This window comes from Spermophilus citellus, assembly GCF_964194105.1.
Source record: "Spermophilus citellus genome assembly, chromosome: 13".
In the NCBI taxonomy this organism is placed as follows: Eukaryota; Metazoa; Chordata; class Mammalia; order Rodentia; family Sciuridae; genus Spermophilus; species Spermophilus citellus.
This window is the reverse complement of record NC_138193.1, coordinates 65,530,064-65,547,229: the sequence shown is the minus strand read 5'-3', so window position 1 is coordinate 65,547,229 and position 17,166 is coordinate 65,530,064. Positions and strand designations below refer to the sequence as shown.

Below are 17,166 nucleotides of genomic sequence, written 5' to 3'. Positions count from 1 at the left end.
GAAGTTTCCTGTATATATATCTGCATTAAGAAAACTCTTTTGGAACCAATTCAGCATTCATACCTGGTTACTGATTTCCTCCCTAGAGCTTAATTGTACATGCCTATTTCTTTGGTAGACAAATGGTTTCTGTGATGCTTTCAGAAATAAGAAAGTCTCACCCAAACACTGACTCATGACTTCTAATATCAATTTCTAATGACTATATACCAAATGAATATGAGATAATCAATACACATCATAATATCCTAGTTTTCACAGAAAGTTTAGCTCCTGGATATGAACTTAATTCTAAATATAAGCCATTTAACTTTACGATTCTCTATGCAAGAATAAAAGGGCTATCCTTGCTGACAGTTCTGCATCTATTTCATTGTTCCATTTCCTTTTGTATGCTTCATGACCACATTTAAATAAAAATCATTTTATTTTTCCCCACTCAAACTAGTTCCCCTCACATTTTCTTGGTTACTCTCAGTAAAACATTAACAATCACTTCAGAGATTAAACTGAGATTTACACCAGAAAAAAAGAATCAAGAGTTTCAACCAGACCCCATATTTCAACAGGTATTTATGTGTAGCTTGTAAATTATGATTTAATGAAAACAATATGGCTCTTTCATTTGCCACATACAGAAATATATATAATTTTTTAAAAAATAAAAACTGTCCTCTTCCTTCTGCCAGTACCTGCTCTGAGTGCTCTTGCTGTAGTTGCAGAGACTGCCATACTACCAGTTATCTCCCATTAATTGCTGAACAAAAGCTATAAGGAGAAAAAGGAAGGGAATAATCCAACATGAAAATATGTTGATGTGCTTATTACATAAACCAAACATTTCTCAACACACCTTTGTCATCAATAGATAGGTCATTGAGATATGACATCAGCAAAGATTCTTCAGACCTAAAAAACACTATAAATCATCTATGGAATATACACTTTCTTCTCAACTGCTCATGAAACTTTCTCCAAAATAGACTATATGTTAGACCACAAAGCAAATCTTAGCAAATATAAAATTTTTTTATGTAATTCCTTGCATCTTATCTCATAACGGACTGAAACTAGAAATCAACAGCGAGAAAACCTATGTAAATACATGGACACTGAACAATGCACTTTTGAATGATGAATGAGCCACAGAAGAAATCAAGGTAGAAATTTAAAAATTTTTAGGAGCAAATAAGAATAGAGATACAACATATCAGAATCTCTGAGACACTATGAAGAAGAAAGTTTATAGCTGTGAATTGCTACATTAAAAATCAGAAAGATCCCAGTGGCTCGAGAGGCTGAGGCAGGAGGATTTTGAGTTCAGCAATGGTGAGACACTAAGCAACTCAGTGATACCCAATCTCTAAATAAAATATAAAACAGAACCAGGGATGTGGATCAGCAGTTGAATGCCCCTGCATTCAATCCTCAGAATTCCACTGCCCCCCCCAAAAAAAATATCAGAAAGAGACCAAATAAGCAACCTAATCATGCAGCTCAAGACCCTAGAAAAACACGAGTAAACCAATTCCAAAATAAATAGAAGGAAGGAAATAATTAAGAACCAAAATGAAATAAATAAAGAATTAAATAGATAGATAGATAGATAGAGGATCAATATAACAAAGAGTTACACTGAGAATCGCTTAACCAAACTAACCAAAAGAGAGGGAAGACCTAAATTAATAAAATTAGAGATGAAAAAGGAGATATCACCACAGATTTCACTGAAATCCAGAGGTTCACTAGGAATTCCTTTGAAAACTTATATTCCAATAAATTAGAAAATCTTGAAGAAATGAGTAAATTTATGGACACAAATGACCTACCAAAATTCAACCAAGAGGTGGACTGGGGCTGTGGCTCAGTGGTAACACACTTGCCTGACATGTGTGAGGCACTGGGTTCAATTCTCAGCACCACATATGAATAAATAAAATAAAGGGTTATCAACAACTAAAAATATATTTTAAAAAAAATTCAACCAAGAGGTCTAAACAGACGAATAACAATGAGATTGAAAACCCTTAAAAACAAAGAAAAGCCCAGGACCAGATGAATTCTGAGCTGAATTCTACTAGATCTTTAAAGAAGAATTAATCCCAATGCTCCTCAAATTATTTCACAAAAGAAAAAGAGGTAGAATACTTCTAATTCATTCTATAATGTTAACATCATCCTGATACCAAAATCAGATAAGGACACATCAAGGAAAGAAAACTACAGACCAATATCCTTGATGAACATAAATGTAAAGATCTTTTATAAAATATTAGCAAATCATATTCAATAATACATTAAGACTATATATCATGATCAAGTTGGTTTCATTCCAGACATGCAAGGGTGATTCAACATACACAAATCAATAAATGTAATTCACCATATAAATAGAATCAAGGACAAAAATTATATGATCATCTCAAAAGATGCAGAAAAAGTCTTCAACAAAATTCAGCATCCATTCATGTTATATACAATGAAGAAACTAGGGATAGAAGGAGCCTACCTAATCATCAATCATAAAGCCTATATATGACAAACCCATGGCAAACATCATATTGAATGGGGGAAAATCTAAAGCATTTCCTCTATAATCAGGAATAAGACAAAGATATCCACTCTCACTACCCCTATTCAGTACTTAAATTTTTATCTAGAGCAATTAGGCAACAGAAGGACACAAAAGGGATACAAATAGGAAAAAAGAAGTAAAATTATCACTGTTTGCAGATACTATGATCCAAAACTCCAAAACTTAAAAGATCCAAAAAACTCCACCAGAAGACTGCTGGAGCTAATAAGCAAATTCAGAAAATAACAGGATATAAAAATAAGTGCATTTTTCTATTCATAAATAATTAATCCACAAAAAGGCAGGAAAACAACTCCATTCACATAGTTTCAAAAATAAATAAAATACTGAGGAATAAATATAACCAAGAAGGTAAAAGACCCCTACAATGAAAATTATAGAACAAATTGAAAAAGACATTAGAGAATGCAAGGACCTATCATGTACAAAGATATGCAAAATTATTGTTAAACTTCCTCTGTAGAATTCCTAAAGCTCAGGAAATAATGCCAAGAATTAATAAATGGGATAACATCAAATTAAAAAGCTTCTACTTGGCAATGGAAACAATTAAGAGCCTGAACAGAGAACATAGATTCAGAATGGGTGAAAATCTTTGCCAGCTATTCTTCCATCAGGATTAATATCCAAAATATATTTTAAAAACTTAACACAAAATAAAACAAATAACCCAATCAACAAATGAGCATCTAAACAAATATTTCTATTGGTCAACAGACACATGAAAAAAAAGAGTTCAATATCTTTAGCAATGATGGAAATGCAAAACAAAAAAACTATGCTAAGATTTCTTCTTATTCTAGTTAGAATGGCAATCATCAAGAAAATAAATAGTAACAAACACTGGCAAGGAAAAAGGAACTCATACACTGATGGTATGATTTTAAATTAGTATAACCATTATGGAAATCAGCATGGAGATACCACTCCTTAATATTTATCCAAAAGAATTAAAGTCAGTATACAATAGCTATACATACGTACCTATGTTTACAGCAGTGCAATTCACAAATTATGGAACCAGCCAAGGTGCCCATCAACAGATAAATAGATAAAGAGAATGTGGCATATATACACAATGGAGTTTTATTGAATTATAAAAAAAAATATGTCATTAGCAGGAAAATGGATACAACATGAGAGGAAGACAGAATCGGAAAGTTAAGGGTCATATGTTTTCTCTCACATGTTGAAGCTAGAGGGAGAAAAAAAAGAATCTCATGAAAACAGAAGGGATGTACACAGAGAAAGGGGACCAGGGAGAGGAGGAAGAAAGAAAGGAAAAAGGGAGGTTCTGGGAAATTAAAAGGATCAAATTATGCCATACACTGGTACGAATATATCACAATAAATTCCACTATTATATATAATTATAACGCAGCAATACATTTTTTAAATTTTATTATTTATTTTTTAGTTATCAGCGGACACAACATCTTTGTTTGTATGTGGTGCTGAGGATCGAACCCGGGCCAAAGCATGCCAGGCGAGCGCGCTACCGCTTGAGCCACATCCCCAGCCCCAGCAATACATTTTTAAATAAATAATTTTTAAAAAGAATCCATGGAGTAGGAAAGATAATGCCCATGAAGCCAAGGTAGTTACATAAACAAAATACAGATGGAGAGATGGTACAGTTTAAAAAAAAAAAAAAGGAGCAGGAAGGCATACCTAAATTCCAATAAATGTGACACACTGGGCAAATCCCATAGCATCTATGAACTTTGGTTTCCTGGTCTTCAACAGGAGATGAATGAAATGATTAGACAAAGTGGTTCCTCTACATGAGGATTAAAAACATTTACCCACGTGTATCTTTTCAATCCACAGGTACCAGGGACCCATTAAACTTTCAGAAATTAAAAAGGGGTCAAGTTAAACATAAAAGTTAGGAATTTCCAGACTCTCCCTCAGGCATTCTTGCTAGGTATGGATGGCTTTACACTCAAAGTGGTGGCCTAACTAGGGCTCCAAGAAGTCATAACCATGTGGATATCATCATTTTTTAAATAAGTGCCATAAAAAAGGTAGGGAGCCATCTTCTACATGATCACCAGGGTCTCCTAAAGATCTGTGATTTCCTGGTTCTAATAATGCAGACTTTCATGCACTGATACAGTCACCAGGCAAGCTCCTGGAGTTACTACTTTTCATAAAGAAGAAAGGCTTGGATTGCTGCATGGACACACTCATGTCCTGTGAAGCGTTTTAAAAGTTGCAGCTTGTGTGCTTAAAACATACCAAGATTACTATCCACACTGGACTTACTTATGTAGAATCTATTGAAAGATCCTTACAGGAGCAGAGTTAGTAATTTCTATAATTATGCATGTTTTTCGGTGCTTCATTCAACAATCTTGGAAAAATACTTTGCATGGATAAATGGGCCATATAAAAATTAAAGTAAGTTCTAGACAAATAATCCAACCAAACATAGGGGTATAAATTCTGAAAACTCCTTAGTTAACTAGCTCAGAAAAGGCTTATACAATGAAAAGAATGTGGATTGGTCTTAAATGGCAAGTGAGAGCCACAAGACTTAAGAAGGGTGCCTGTCTAGCAAAATAAAAATTGAGAATCCAAGGATATGGAGAAAAAACACACATACCCAATCAAAGCGTTGGGTTAATGAATGAAGACAGGTAGCTCAGTCCTCATAAAACATAAACTCAAATGTGTTGCTCTATTTCTAGTCAAATTCTGATCAATGGAATAAAAACAGAAAAAAGTCCTTTAGAAAAAATAAGTCCATCAATTTATAACAGGACAAATTTTACTGGAGTATTCAATTAAGAAAAAAAATCTAAAATTAATGGCTGTAAATTCAAGAGATCTCTAAGTACATGCAAAATTTTGAATATGTGTATTCTTAGGACAAGCAAATTCATCACTTTATTCAGATTCTAAATGAGATCAATGATCCCAAACTGGTTAAGAACCTACAGACTTAATCCAAGTTTTTTGAGTACTCATTCGTCAGAAATTTTAAAGATAATTTCTTAAGTAAAAAATATTACCACAAGGGTTGGGGTTGTGGCTCAGCAGTAGAGCACTCGTCTACACGTGCAAGGCCCTGGGTTCGATCCTCAGCATCACATAAAAATAAATAAAATAAAGGTATTGTGTCCAACTACTTCTAAAAAATAAATATTTTTTTAAAAAAGGTTACAACAGAAATGATACTATTTATATTCTTAGCTACTTTTCTAGGGCTTTGTATAATTTGTAGTACTTAGTGCAAAACATGGATATATAAAATTATAATAAATGAAAGAAGAAAAGTTTGGATTTGACAACTAAAACTCCAACCATATCATATTGCATACTGAGAAGCAGGGTGTTTCATATAAGCAACATCTAAGAGACAGTACATCCATTTAAAGTCATTAGTCTGAGCAAAATATTTCCCACAGGCTACCCATGAAAGGCCAATAAACCAAACTGATAGTACAATATTGCCCTCTACTGGATTTAACTAGTAAGAATTAAGTCTCTAAAGCATTTAAGGACTTAATGGAATGCTCTTTTCCCACAAATGTGAATTTAGCCTAATATTAGCATAAGTCTGTGACATTCATTCTATAGTAATTTTTGTGTTGTGCTATGGTATAGAAGTTTAGGGAAATCAACCATGAGTACACAAGGTAACAAAAAAAAAATTATACATTTTTTTCTACATAGGATTTTGGAGTTCAAAAAACTTAACATATCTCTACAGAATAGTTTCTGTATAATTCCTTATAGATAAAAATTATTTCCTTCTCAATTCTATCCCAACAAGGAAAGAGAGAACTTATTGGGGGAAGGGGTGCTGGGAATTGATCTCAATGGCACTCAACAACTGAGCCACATCTCTAGCCCTATTTTGTATTTTCTTTAGAGACAGGGTCTCACCAAGTTGTTAAATGCTTTGCTTTTGCTGAGGCTGGCTTTGAACTCTCAATCCTCCTCCCTCAGCCTCCTGAACCACTAGGATTACAGGTTTGCACATTGCGGAAAGAGGGACTTTAAGGAAATCCACTCCTCTACTCATCCTTGTTTCTCTCTCCTTTTAATCTCCATTTGATAATGTTCAGCAACATTTCACTCTCATCATACATCTTAACGTAGGTATATAACTTCTTGCCATATCATATATTACAGCTTTCCTTCTCACAAATATGGGCCTTATAAAGACTTATCCTTCCACTGTCACATTCAAAAGGTTAGCTCAAACCCAGAAAGTTACCATGACAGTCATGAGATATCTGCTTTTCTCCATTATAATTTCAACTTTATCATTTAAATTTTGTGTGCCATTATAAACTTTGGAGACACTAAGCATGAGGTCCGGATACTTTCCACACTGTTGTATTCTGTGACCTCTAAATACTGCCTCTGTTTATTTTGCTTACCATGGCTTACTTGCTGTCTTATAGTGTTTCATCAAATAATTTGCTTATTTTTCTCCTCTTAAGCAGTTTTCAGTTTAAAGCTGTCCTGACCACATCGCTTATTCCTGAGAAAACACTTTGAGGAGATGTACTCTAAATCTCCTTCCATATTCTTCCAAACTCAGTGAAAAAATAATGATAATTACACTAACTGCTGTCTTTTTCCTTAAACTTTTAAATTAATGTTTAAATGAAGATAAATAAAAACTATGGCTTATAATCAGAAATAGGATTGTTAAGAGTTTTATATTTTAAAAATATTTTACTTGGGGCTGGGGATGTGGCTCAAGCGGTGGCGCGCTCGCCTGGCATGTGTGCGGCCCAGGTTCAATCCTCAGCACCACATACAAACAAAGATGTTACGTCCACCAAAAACTAAAAAAAATAAATAAATATTAAAAAATTCTCTCTCACTCTCTCTCACTCTCTTTAAAAAAAAATTTAAAAAAATATTTTACTTGAGGTCACTCCTTTCCTTGGTCCTTCTGTAAGCAGAAATAAAATAAATACCACCATATTGATAAAATATTTGCTTTCAAATCAATATATCAGTGATCATAATTTAGTTCTTAGAAATGGAAAAAATCAAATCTTTAAATTGACTCAATTGTATATTCCACACTGAATGATGAGATAACCGCACCAATCAATTTCATGTATATTGACATGTTTATTCTATATAGACAAGCAAGTTCTAAGTTAAAATATTTAAAAGATCTAAGCTCAAGCCATAATATAGAATAAAGCACTAAAGAAGTCACAGAATTTATATTCAAAATGCAAGACTATTCTGAGGACATGAATAATTAAATTGGGATATGTAAAAAATAGTTTAAAAAGCCAGGAGCTCGGGAGACTGGGACAGGAAGATGGAAAGTTCAAAGCCAGTCTCAGTAAAAGCAAGGTGCTTAGCAGCTCAGTGAGATCCTGTCTCTAAATAAAAATACAAAATAGGGCTGGGATGGGGTTCAGTGGCTGAGTGCACCTGAGTTCAATTCCCAGTACTCAAAATATATATATATATATATATATATATATATATATATATATATATATATATATATTTTAAAGAGTAATTTATTTTAAGTCTGGCTTGCACAGCATATCTGAACTCCAAAGAAGTATAAAAGATGGCAAGAAAAGAAAATAACAGCCAGGCCAGGTGGTGCATGCCCATAATTCCAGCGGCTCAGGAGGCTAAGGCAGGAGGATCGAGAGTTCAAAGCCAGTGAGACCCTGTCTCTAAATAAAATACAAAATAGGGCCAGGGATATAGCTCAGGGGTTGAGTGCCCCTGAGTTTAATCCCTGATACAACCAAAAAAATCCAGTAACAACATATAATAATAAAAGAAAATTCAAAATGAACCATGAAACACAATTTTCTGAAGAAATATGAGACACAAAAGAGTACACTGCATTTAAAGCCTTATACTTCGAAATAATGGTTATTCTTAAACGAATAGATAAAATGTTACCTAGTAACAGAAATGAAAACACTTCACACAAAGTTATAGAAACATATTAATTCTCCAATAAATGGAGAAACTGCTAAACAGTTTATTGGCTAAAATCAGTTACAAAAAGTAAGCAGAATAATTCTGTTTTTTAAGGAGAGCATCTTCTATTTTTTTTTAATATTTATTTTTTAATTGTAGTTGGACACAATACCTTTATTTTAATATGGTGCTGAGGATTGAACCCAGGGCGACTCATGCCCTAAGCAAGCACTCTACTGCTGAGCCACAACCCCAGCCCAGCATCATCTTCTATTTTTAATATGAAATATAAATACCTCACAAGTATTTGATAAATATTAAATTAATATTGTTCAAATGATAAATGGATAACCATGATTTTAATGTAGAAATATAAACCTTAAGAAGTTTATATTTTGTACTAAAATACATAACCACATATGGAAAATATACTTCATATTCCTATTTTTGTTATGCAAACACTGCAACTTTTGTGAGTCACTTTGCTTTTGGGAGTCTGTTTCTCTCTACCAAAATTGGACTTGAGTTATCTATCACTGAGAAATACTTTAACGACTGGCAAGAAAATAATTCTGTTTATAAACCTCAGGAAATGGTCATCAACCCCTTTGTTCTTCCATTTGCTAAGTTATCTTGTCATCAAGATATACTACTTAAAATTATTCTCTTCTTTCTCACTTCCCAGCTCTTATCATTCTATCCATCCTAAATAAGTCTTAATTTAATCTTTGGCCTTTTTGTGACTAACAAACATGCTCAAAGAAAGTGATATAGTATAAGATGTAATATTTTGGTGACACTTTGGGATTCTTAGGGAAAGACACTTCAAAAATATAAATGGGTATGTTTAGAAACTCATTACAGAAATCTTTACACAATATTTAATAGTATTAACAAAGACAGGTTTTTTGCTAACAAAGAAAAAAGTTTATATATGAAGCTATTTTTCTCCTTTTTATCAATGATTATATGAGGTGCTACCTTTTTATATTTTTAGACTCCAGAGAATAAGAAAATTCATCATAATTGAAATGACCCTTACCCTAAGAATATTATAACATTCATATATCTACCTTAAAGAATGGAGTCCAGGGTCAAATGTCTTTCTCTATTTTGCCTCACACAAACTTAATGCTCAATAACTATTTATTATTAAATAAGGATCTTTAAAAATATAAAGCACAGGGGCTGTGGGTGTAGCTCTGTGATAGAGCATGTGCTTAGCATGTATAAGGCCCTGGGTTCCATCCTCAGCTTTAAAAAAAAAAAAAGGCAGTCTTGGCATTAATAAACTAAATTAAATCAATAAATTCTTTTTTATTTACCTACTCAACAAGTATAAAATCTTTTAATCATTCAAGAAGTACACAAAATTTGTTAAACATAATAGGGTAAGGAATATTTTCACATTCCTATTTTAAGAAATTCCTAGCATGCATTTTACGTGTAGTTTTATGCATGAAAAAGAACTTACCTCTCTTACAGAGAGCTGTGGTGGGAAGGAGACTGAAAATACCAAGTTTGTGAATTCAAACCCAGAGGCCTCAACCTTTTGACACACCTAAAAAAAGTATTACATTTACGTAAATTCCCAAGAATGGCTAAAAATTTTGAACTTCATAACATGAATTTCTAGTCCAGGAAAAGACACTGCAAAACTTCAAAACTCACACTTTGGGGCTGGGGATTTAGGCTGAGTGGTAGAGGACCTTGCCTAGCATGCACCAGGGCCTGGTTAAATGCTTAGCACCACAAAAGAAAACATACATCTCTCTCTCTCTCTCTCTCTCTCTCTCTCTCTCTCTCTCTCTCTCTTTCTCTCTCTTTCTCTCTCTCTCTCTCACACACACACACACAGAGTGGGGAACTCTTATAAACCTTCTGAAATTAAATATTTGCTATCACCCTGAAGATAAGTGTCATAAAGTACCAAAACAGCCAGGAGTGACACCTGCAGAACAATCCGATGAATGTCAAAATAGTTTTCTGTTAGGTCATCTCATAATTTTAAAATATTTTCAAATGAAATAAAGCCAACTATAGTGCTCTTGACAGCAAGAAACAAAAGGCAGGGCTGGGGATGTGGCTCAAGGGGTAGCACGCTCGCCTGGCATGCGTGCGGCCCGGGTTCGATCCTCAGCACCACATACAAAGATGTTGTGTCAGCCGAAAACTAAAAAATAAATATTTAAAAAAAAATTATCTCTCTCTCTCCCTCTCTCTCTCTCTCTCTCTCTTTAAAAAAAAAGAAAGAAACAAAAGGTAACCCCACATCCAGTAATTAATCATTTTCAAGGCTGTAACACTTGTTTTTTCTAGGTAATGTTAGCTATGACTAAGAAAGAACTTTTCTCCAACTCCTGAACGATGTTAAAAGCAATGGAAAACAAAATGCTATATTTTTCTTCAATTGAATATCACTAATGACTGAAAAATAAGGATATAAATTCCATTAATTTTCAAATATGTTGATACAAAGGAATGTCAGAATAGCAGGCTTTTCTTTTTCTATTTTAATACCAGGGATTGAACCCAGGATGCTTACCCACTGAGCTACATCCTCAGCTCTTTTTATTATTTTGAGATAGGGTCTCACTAAGTAGCTTAGGGCTTGGCTAAGTTGCTGAGGCTAGCGTTGAACTTGCAATTCTCCTGCCTCAGCCTCCCAAAAGACAAGGGATTACAGGCCTACACCAGCAAGTATAGTAGCTCTTCAAAAAAAATTTTTTTTTAAATATTTTACTGGTTCATTCATGTGAAACAAGTTAAAATGAATAGCACCATTCCTTTCCATACAAGAATTCTAAGCTTAGGGGCTGGGGTTGTGGCTCAGTGGTAGAGCACTCGCCTAGCACATGCGAGGCACTGGGTTCAATCCTCAGCACCACATAACAATAAATAAAATAAAGATATTGTGTCCAACTACAAAAAAAAAAAAAAAAAAAAGAATTCTAAGCCTTAAAATTGAAAATCTACATAATTATCCCTATAATAAGAAACAAATTATTTACCTTTTTAATGAACTCTTTCTCACAGAATTCTTGAAGAATTCCTAGGCAAACATTGCATACATTTACATTTAAATTTGAGTTTGGGGAAGCAATGCTCCCATCTTCAATAACAGAGATCTTGCTCTCCCCATTTTGACTCAGATTATCAATCCCATCTTCCAGTTCTTGAAGCCGAATTTTCTTGAGAGGTGGGTTTGGAACTTCCAAAATTAATTCATCTTTTTCAGCTTTCAGAAATTTCTGTATATTATTAAGCAACTCCTGGAAAGTAAATAAAATAAAATAAAGGAATGACCCTTTTATGATGTCCTTAAGGAGTTCTGGATAAGATGAAGCAAGAAAATGTAAGTAAAAATTATAGCAGATCAAGTTATATAGATCAAATTATAGCAGTGTACATAGATTGTACACTGTTGATTTACATCAATTCTAGAGCACTCATTTTATTAACCAGCATTGGCTTTCTAGGGAATTTAAGAGAAACTTATATATAATTTATATATTTATATGGGTAAATATCAAGAGTCCCATATATGAGTTAACCTAAAACCCTAAATCTTAGGCAAAAAGGCTCCATTAACAAATTTACTAATTTGGTCAGTAGTTCTTTCTTGTAAGAGTATTCACAGTAAAAACAAACTTGAATTCTAATTATTAATATTATATAAAAATACAAACAGAGCTGGGGATGTAGCTGAGTGGTAGAGTACCTCCTCAGCATGTAGAAGGCCCTAGGTTTGAATCCCAACATTTCATCTTCAAATAAAAAGAAGAAAATACAAAGTGAGTTTCCATCTTCCATAATCTCACAAACATGAAAAGTACAATATTTGTTTAATATGAAATTTGATCATTTAGACATAGAAGTCTATTAATTAAAAAAAAAGAACAATTTTGAGACAATTTACTAACAAAGGACAGAGATGCTGGCAGTGCTGAAATTAGGCACCATAATTTCAAACCATATGTAAATATTAATTGAAAGAAACCCTCTCTATATTCTGGTCTGCTTAATTTCGTGTATTAGAATGTAAAAACTAGCATTCCTTTTAAAATATTCTCATACTTCAGATAGTCTACTCATGTAAATAGTCAGAGAATGTTTACTATTTCTTCATTAGGTTTTATTATTTAGTTGTTGAAGAAATATCTTTCTGAAATTCATTCAGATTACACTACTGACTCTAAAGGGAAAAATCTTTCAAATTAATTAATTTCATTGCAACATTAGTTATTCTATTTCAACATGGAAATACTCATATATACAGCACACATAAGTATATTATGACCCACAAAAATGTTTATTACTTACTATCTGTAATGTCAGCATAACACAGTACATGTATATGTACACAGGCCTATATACCTATGAATGTAACAAATCAAAATTTAAAAACACTTAAAAATAGTTTTTAAATGTTTTGTATATTTATTTACATAAAATGATATGAGCAAAAGTTGGCAACACTTAGTATCTTCATATAATATACATTGTGAATCTTATGACATATATAATGTGTCTGAAAAAAATGTAGACAGAAGGTTACCCAAAACCAGTCACCTTGTATATAAATGAATATATGTATATATATATTGATCATCACAGAATATGTGCCACTTTCAGTTTTCAAAGTTTTTTCACATACTTTATTAGATATTGTCCCTTAATATCCTGTGAGGTAGATGTTATCATCATTCCCATTTACAGAAGAGTAAAGTGAAGCTGGAAAGCAGTGGAACTGGGATTCAAATCCATTTCTTCTAGTTCCAAATCCTAGGCTTTTGGACTCTGACAGACTGTTCAAATCCTAGCTTGCTCACTTAATAGCTGTGTAACTTTGGACAGGTTGTTTAACCTCTCTGTGCCTCAGTTTCTTCATCTGAAAATAGAGACAATCATAGTATGTACTTACCTAATAAGTTATTACTGGGATTACGTAAGAACTTGATATATAGTAATGCTAAGTGAATAATGAGCATTATATTTTCTAAAATAATAGGAACAACAAATTATAGAAGAAAAATGGAGGTGATTGTTAATCGCTGGACAGGTTTTTAAATTTTAAGAAACTGAGGATGTATGTATATGAGTGTGTGTGTATATTTACACACATACTGTTACTATCTCTGAAAAGAATGTCAAAATATATTCGTCAAACATATTTCACAAACATATTTTATGTGAAAGTATCCCATTAAATGACAAAGTTCTGCTTATTACCATAAATGTCAAAGATCTCTACACATTACTTTTGTTGTAATTAATAGAATAATGATGACAACAAGCATTTACTTCTACAGTGTTCAAATACAGTCATACACCATACAATGTTTCCATCAACAAAGGATTGCATATACAAATGATTGTCCCTGAAGACTGTGTTGCCTAGTGATATCATAGCCACCTTAGTTTGTAAGAGCATACTCTAAATATTTGTACAAGCACAAAATCACCTAAGGTCACATCTCTCAAACGCATCCCCTTTGTTAGGCAATATAAGATTTCAGCTATTTAGAAATATGACTGGAAATATAGATAAAAGGTAAAAAAAAAATGCTTCCACTTAAGAGAAGTCTGAACTACAATCCTTTCATGTCACATCTTACTAATACCTGGTGAGAAGCAATATTTTGTGATATTATATTGAGATAACTTTTAGGAAAGGTGTACATAAACACTCAGTGTACCAGAGTATTCCTCCACAAAGATCCCTCTACATTAAATGTTAAATAATCACTCAAGAAGCAATTCCTAGGGAACAAAAATTCCTATAATTGCTTAAGAAAAAAATCCTAGACTAATTTTTAAGGTAATGACAAGTCCAAAATTATAATTATCAGTCGTTATTTTATTAGAAAATTTTTATTTAATGAAGAATTATGGATACTTTCCCTCAAAGGTATTAGCATTCCTTTTAAAATACAGAAAATCTTTCTTATCTTAAAAAAAATGGAAATACCTCATACGAATGTTTGTATGGTGCATGAAAATCCACGCCACAGAATCTGAAGATACATCTTGGACAGGTGCCAGTACTGAACAACAACTGAGCCACATGCTTATTTTCCTCAGTCAGTGGAAACATGCTGAATTATAACTGGAAAGAAAGAAAAGAAAAAATAATGAGCAGTTTCAGTATTTTACTGTCACAGACAAGTATGCTATCACCCTTAGAAATTAAAACTATTTTTTATGTGTTTTATGCTCTCCCTTTTCATTATATGTAAATTCTAAAATACTAACTTGAAGGAAATTTGTAAGATGGCAAGAAGCCCAATGTGATGGCTCTTGCCTAGTCCCAGCTACTGTAAAGGCTGAAAAAGGAGGATCCGTTGAGTTTGTGAGTTCAAGGCCTCAAGGCCAGCCTGGGAAATATAGCAAGACCCCATGCAAAAAAAAAAAAAAAAAGGATAAAATATGTTTCTAATTGTCAAAAAATTTGGGTTAGCATTCTGGATTATGATAAAGTGTGTCATTATAAGCAAGTCAATCAAAAAAAACTAAGAATAACTGTTTCCTTTTTTTTTTTTTTTTTTTTTACTGGTTCTAGGGATTGAACTCAGGTCCTGGTGCATGCTAGGCAAGCACTCTACCACTGAGCTACATGCCCCACCACCACCACTCTTTTTATTTTGAGACAAGGTATCACCAAGTTACCAAGGCTAGCCTCTGACTTTAGATCCTCTTGCCTCAGCCTCCTGAGTCGCTGGGATTACAGGCATGTACCACTCAGTACTATTTGAGAACAAAGTAGCTAATTCATTAAACTTTTAAATTAAAAATGAGTTTGCTATGAAAAAATTCAGATCAGTCTACATTGTATATATATTTGGCTAGCCTTAATGATAGTTTAGCAATCAAGTATTAAGACAAATTGATCAGGATGTCCAAAAACATCAACTTTATTTTGATGCTATAACAGCTAAATGTCAACTAGTGGTCAGCAAAATGAAAACAAATTCCTCCTTTCATCCATGAGTAAAACCTCCAACAAAAATAAATCTCAAAAAATATTTGAAAGTAATTATTTGCCTAAACTGTTGCCAATTTTTGCAACCTGAATAAACTCATAAACTACATAAAGAATGGGGAAAAAATCCAATATAAACCTCTTGTTGCAAGGAAGGCAGGGTACCAAAAATTCAAAATTACCTAATCACTGTATGTTTGTAAAAATAAATATGATTAGTGAATCAGACTATATCACTTTTAAAATTATGAACTAGTTAGCAGGGCATGGTCACACACACCTGTAATCTCAGGGATTTGGGAGGCTGAGGTAGGAAGATCCCAAGTTTGAAGCCAGCCTCAGCAATTTAGCAAGACTGTCTCAAAATAATAATAATAATAAAAAAGAACCTAGATTGCAGCTCAGTAGTAAAGCACCCCTGGATTCAATCCACATACAGTATTGGGGATTGAACGCAGGGCTTTGTACATACCATGCAAGTGCTCTACCATTGCGCTATATTCCCAGCCCATGAACTAGTGATATTTTATGATATAATGAATTTATGGCAATGTGAAATGGTATAATTATGGTCATTTAGATAAGACCACAGTACCTTTCGATTTGTATAATTTTGTAGGTCAAATAAACTTGATAAAAATATGTAGGAGAATGAAGTACTTACCAACAGCATACTATGGAGATACAAGACTTATAATTAGTGTGCTTTACAACCGTTTAAAACTCACTACTTACTTACAAGTTTCTAAATGTTTGTGGCTACTAATCAAGAGAAGTTGATTCTTAACATAAAATAACAAGGGAAACAGTTATATAATTCTGAAGCTCTCTTCACTATAAAAAGCAGTTCAGCAGCCACATTACAAAAAACAGATTGCTTCTGCATAGGTTCTAACTCATGAATATGTGAGTTATCAGGAAGAAGACAAGCTTGTCTGGACACATGATTGAAAACTTTCAGACATCAGGACTGGTAAATACTTATTCAGGGTTACCTAAGTAAATCTGAGCTCCAGGGTACTTTCAAGAAAGTACTTCAAATGTGGGGAGAACAGCCTCTTAAAAAAAATGAAACTGTGGGGGTTGGGGTTGTGGCTCAAATGGTAGAGTACTGGCCTGGCATGTATGAGGCACTGGGTTGGAGGCACTGGGTTCAATCCTCAGCACCACATAAAAACAAATAAAATAAAGATATTGTATCCACCTAAAAATAAAAATCAAATTTAAAAAAAAGAAACTGTGTAGTTAAATCAATATTCTTTACAAGGATCAGAATTCCTTACCCCAGCCCACTGAGTCTGTTTGATGCTAAGAAGGGACTGGGATTCTGTGAGGGCCTGAATATAAACATTTAAAGTGCATCCCTCGGCTACCCTCACAGAGAAACTGTTTCTGTCTAACCCATTATTTTTTTTCTCCTCTTTTCCATTAAAATCATAAATTCAAAAAGAGAAACAAATACACTTTCTTCAATAGGTGCTTTATAAAGACACGTCCTACTGAAGCTTTTCTTGGGCACTCACATAGCTACATTCAGATTTTTTCTCTCTCCTCTTGGCTTAAAGACTGAATGTTATTTCTCCAATAAGTTCACTTAGAATAAAGGTATCATGCTGTCAGCAAATGACACATTACGATCACCTGGCTCTAGAAGTTC

The 17,166-nt window shown here is 33.3% G+C and overlaps 1 protein-coding gene across 6 annotated transcripts in view; it reads right to left on the bottom strand.

Annotated features, from left to right (window-relative positions):
• PUS10 (pseudouridine synthase 10) overlaps positions 1 to 17,166 on the bottom strand; it is an 82,796-nt gene that overhangs the window by 64,492 nt on the left and 1,138 nt on the right. For 4 of the 6 annotated variants that reach the window (XM_081263916.1, XM_081263919.1, XM_081263918.1 and 1 more), the window contains exons 2-3: positions 14,499 to 14,636; positions 11,539 to 11,799 (exon numbers count right to left, since the gene is read on the bottom strand). In XM_081263916.1, the coding sequence (XP_081120042.1) occupies positions 11,539 to 11,799; positions 14,499 to 14,624 (387 nt within the window). In that variant the 5' untranslated portion in view covers positions 14,625 to 14,636. Of the gene's footprint in view, positions 1 to 10,001; positions 10,089 to 11,538; positions 11,800 to 14,498; positions 14,637 to 17,166 lie in introns of all 6 variants that reach the window. The other 2 variants (XM_081263917.1, XM_081263921.1) reach the window with 1 other exon arrangement.